Source organism: Labrus bergylta, chromosome 7, assembly GCF_963930695.1.
Source record: "Labrus bergylta chromosome 7, fLabBer1.1, whole genome shotgun sequence".
Classification (NCBI taxonomy): domain Eukaryota; kingdom Metazoa; phylum Chordata; class Actinopteri; order Labriformes; family Labridae; genus Labrus; species Labrus bergylta.
The window spans coordinates 30,248,022-30,252,847 of NC_089201.1; the positions used below are offsets into that span (position 1 = coordinate 30,248,022).

The 4,826-nt window shown below is 42.7% G+C and overlaps 1 protein-coding gene across 1 annotated transcript; it reads left to right on the forward strand.

Annotated features, from left to right (window-relative positions):
• The first annotated feature begins 419 nt into the window (after positions 1-419).
• LOC109999930 (E3 ubiquitin-protein ligase TRIM35-like) lies at positions 420-3,256 on the forward strand. Its single transcript, XM_029281435.2, has one exon. The coding sequence runs from the start codon at positions 806-808 to the stop codon at positions 2,198-2,200; it is 1,395 nt and encodes a 464-aa protein (XP_029137268.1). The 5' UTR covers positions 420-805; the 3' UTR covers positions 2,201-3,256.
• The last annotated feature ends 1,570 nt before the right edge of the window (positions 3,257-4,826 follow it).

Sequence of the window (4,826 nt, forward strand, 5' to 3'; positions counted from 1 at the left end):
CCCTGAGCAGCCACAGAAAAAATGCAGAAATACAGGTTGTAGTTTGAAAGGCATCTACCCGTACATGAGCAGGAAGCTTTCCTCTCAGTTAACACCAAGGGAGTGAAACATTGTTCATTTACATTTAATATCTCTACGATAGTGAAACACAGCTGGTTAACAATCTGCACATTTTCCCTTTAACTAAAAGCAAGTTAACGATACGTCACCACGTCATCAGGCTGGTAACGTATCTCTGGTATGACGAGTCAATGAAGACTAATGAAGGGGATTTTCATTCAGAACAAAGAAGATGTTATTGTTTGTCTGTGGCTTCAGTTTTTAACCCTCCACAGTTTCCTCCTGAACAACTGAGTCCATGTTGCTCTGTGTAAAAACTCTTACGTGACATTCAAATAATCAGTGAGTATGTTCTTCTCAGACTGTTTTCTGTGTTCCTGCTCTGAAGAAGCTCCGCCCCCTCACCTGTCTCACCAAGACAGTCCTGTTTGCCAGTTTGTCCTGAGACAAACCAGGAAACAGGCTGTTGTTCTGCCTCACCCTGAAGAGACACACACACTGACAGACGGACCGACCTGCAGAAACAAACCAGCACGACTTCCACTGAGAGAGGACAGGAGGAGGAGGAGGGAATACTGGGAGTACTTGTTATACTGGGATACTGGGAATACAAACACTTCAACCTGCTGCTGAATCCACAAACTGAACGAGAGTTTCAAAGAAAAACAATCGAGGTGAGACAAACTCTCAGGGACGAGGAGTGGCTTCTTGTTTTTTCTGCTGCATGTTTTGACTCTGAGATAAAATGGCATCCAAGTTTGAGAAAGATCTGACCTGTCCGATCTGCCTCGACATCTTTAAAGATCCAGTGATGCTGTCCTGCTGCCACAGCTTCTGTAGGGTGTGTGTGAAGGACTGCTGGAAGGAGAAGGGGAACCAGGAGTGTCCACTCTGTAAGAGGAGACATCCAAAGGGAATATTACCTCCTGCCTTTGCTTTAAAGAACCTGAGTGAGAGTTTTCTGCAGGAGAGAGATCAGAGAGCTTCAGAGGATCTCTGCAGTCTGCACTCTGAGAAACTCAAACTCTTCTGTCTGGACCATCAGGAGCCGGTGTGTCTCGTCTGCAGAGATTCAGAAACTCACAGCAAACACACAATCAGACCCATCGATGAAGCTGCTCGACAACAGAAGAAGAAACTTCAGGAAACTCTGGAGTCGGTAAAGAAGAAGTTAAATGTTTTTAAAGAAGTTAAAGTGAAGTTGAATCGAACAGCAGAACACATTCAGGTCCAGGCCCGACACACAGAGAGGCAGATTAAGGAGCAGTTTAAGAAGCTTCACCAGTTTCTAGAAAAGGAAGAGGAGGCCAGGCTGTGTGTACTGAGGGAGGAAGAGGAGCAGAAGAGTCAGAGGATGAAGGAGGAGATGGAGGCTCTGAGCACAGAGATAGCAGCTCTTTCACACACAGTCAGAGACACAGAGGACGAGCTGAGAGCTGAAGACGTCTCATTCCTGAAAAACTACAAGGCTGCAGTGGAAAGAGTCCAGCAGCGCCCCCTGCTGGAGGATCCACAGCTGCCCTCAGGAGCTCTGATAGACCAGGCCAAACACCTGGGTAACCTGAGCTTCAACATCTGGAACAAGATGAAGGACATGGTCTCGTACAGTCCGGTCATTCTGGACCCAAACACTGCTGATCCAGAACTCATCCTGTCTGAAGATCTGACCTGTGTGAGAGGAGGAGAGAGACAGCAGCTTCCTGATAATCCAGAGAGATTTGATTCTTACGGCTCTGTCCTGGGCTCTGAGGGCTTTAACTCAGGGACTCACAGCTGGGACGTCCAGGTTGGAGACAGTACACTCTGGTCACTGGGAGTGTTAGCAGAGTCTGTAGAGAGGAAGGGAGTCATACGGTCTGGATTATGGTCAATACGGTTCTATGATGGTAAATACAGAGCATGCTCCTCATCACATCCAGAAACTGTTCTCTCAGTGAAGAAGAAGCTTCAGAGGATCAGAGTGAATCTGGACTGTAACAGAGGAGAGCTGTCGTTCTCTGATCCTGATACTAACACACACCTACACACACACATACACACCTTCACACACATACACACACACACTTTTACTAAGAGGATGTTTCCATACATTTACACTCGATTTAATCTCCCACTGAAGATTTTACCAGAGAAGATCTAATACATGATGAAGATGATGATGAAGATGATGATGATGATGATGATGATGATGGTGATGATGATGATGAAGATGATGATGATGATGATGAAGATAATGATGATGATGAAGATGATGATGATGATGATGAAGATAATGATGATGATGAAGATGATATTGATGATGTTGATGATGATGATGATGATGATATTAATGATGATGATTATGAAGATGGTGATGATGATGATAGTGATCTAATTCTTCGTCTCTGATTCTTTTATAATTGTTTTGACTGCGTTGTCATGGTGATTTTGTTCATTATAACTTTGAGTATAATTCAACAACAGGTAAAATCTCGATCCTGATTGGTCGGTTTGTTGGAGTCTCTTTAAATATAATCTGCTCAGCGTGTTAACTGGTTAACTGTCGTCTGTGAGCGTCTGATTTCAGACTTTTTCACTTGAACTCTGAGGAGTCCCTGAAGGCATCATCATCTGTATCTCTGTGTGCTCGAGTTATTACCCTGCATGGAATATAATCTGCACACGGTGATCTGAAATCACTCCACAGTAGAATAATAACTTCAGCTCATCACGTTTCACTCTTCTTACTAAATCGTAGTTCCATCTTTAATCTTGTTTTCATGGACAACACCCCCCACTCTCTGTACAGCACCTTCAGCAGGCAGAGGAGTGTGTTGAGTGTTCCACAGACAGACTGAAGAACTCTTTTGTCCCTCTGGCCATACGTCTGTACAACACCTCACAGTTATGGCAGGGGGAACGCACAGTGACTCTTGGACTAAATCTTCCTTTTTCCATTTCCCATCTGCACAGCTGTCCCAAGAGTCAGCCTCTAGTCGGACACTTTAATGCTAACCTCACAATCATTTAAATCACACCTTTAATATTTGCTCTGACTGTTATTCAATGTCTGTTTTTTATAATTTTTTAAACATTACTGTATATATATAAACAACACAACTTCAGAAGGTCAACAATTTTTTTTAAATATATAATTCAGGTCTAATTACATTTTTCCTGTGCCACCTGTAATCATCAATAAAGTTTCTACACTTGATCTGAATCCCTCTTTTTATCTACTGTTGAGTTTTATTGATCTTGTAAATGTCATCATGGAGGAGTGTCTCTCCTGAGAGGAGGAGTTTGTCTCTGTCAGTAATTATAAAGTTATTCTGATTCAATCAAGTGTTTCTTTAACTCCAGTCTAAAGCTGTGACGTCTGAAGGTTTCAGATCAAGTCCATCAGTGTCGTCTCCGACTCGTCCGTCAGGTTGGACAGGAAGAAGAAAACGTCCTGAAGGAAAGTTTGACTTGATGTGGTCAAAGATTAAATTATAGAACGTGATGCTACTGACTCCACCTTTAAGGTTTATTTGACGTGCTGCATTAAGTCGTTATTTAAAGGCAGGGTTGGTCATTTCCTCCAGATCCACTTTTTAAGATTGTGGTTGAAATTGTCTTTAGGTCCTGACAGAAATTAATAACTCATGTTCTCTGAAAAAGGAACAAAGAAAGAGAAACAGTCTGTGATGCATTCAGGTGTCGTCTGTTTTCCCCAGAACTGTGATTTATCAGGATGCGACCTGCAGGAGGCGAACCTGCGCGGCTCGAATGAGAAGGGAGCGATCTTCGAGGAGATGTTGACTCCTCTGCACATGTCTCAGAGCGTGCGCTGAATCAATCAATCAATCAATTTTTATTTGTATAGCGTCAACTCATAAGAAGTGTTATCTCGAGACACTTTACAAAAAGCAGGTAAAAGACCTTACTCATTGTTATGTTACAAAAAACAGGTAAAAGACCTTACTCATTGTTATGTTACAAAAAACAGGTAAAAGACCTTACTCATTGTTATATTACAAAAAGCAGGTAAAAGACCTTACTCATTGTTATGTTACAAATATCCGGTGTATCTATCATGAACACTTTAACAAAGCAGCAAAAGTTACAGTGGTAAGAAAAAAACTGCCTTGTTAAAAAGCAGAAATCTTCGGCTGGATCCCCGGCTCATGACGAAACAACCTTCACAGGCCTAGAATGCGTCGGGCTTGGAAGGGGATAGGGGAGAGATGGGATAAGATGCAGGAAGAGATTTACAGATAGATACATACAGTAACATGATGTACTGTATATGCACAGAGAGAGAGAGAGAGAGAGAGAGAGAGAGAGAGAGAGAGAGAGAGAGAGAGAGAGAGAGAGAGAGAGAGAGAGGAGCTCAAGGTGCCAGTTCCCCCGGTAGTCTAAGCCTATAGCAGCATAACTAGGAGCTGGTCTACACCAGCACTAACTATAAGATTTATCATAAAGGAAAGTTTTAAGTCTATTCTTAAAAATACAGACTGTGTCTGCCTCCTTGATTCCGGCTGGAAGACGATTCCAGAGGAGAGGAGCCTGATAACTGAAGGCTTTACCTCCCATAGTACACTTACAGACTGTTGGTACCACTAGTAGGCCTGCATTCTGGGACCGTAATGTTCTCGAAGGGTAGTAAGGCATTAGTAGCTCTACCCTAACCCTAACCTGATCCTGACCCGTCTCAGTCTGTTCTGCTGTCGTTATTTTTGTAATGTTGAACAAATGTTTTTCTTAAATAGTTCTGTCCTTTGCTTTTTTCCCTCCGCACTTTA

Coding starts and splice junctions, on each gene's coding strand:
- LOC109999930 (XM_029281435.2), top strand. CDS start 806: ATGGCATCCAAGTTTGAGAAAGATCTGACCTGTCCGATCTGCCTCGAC.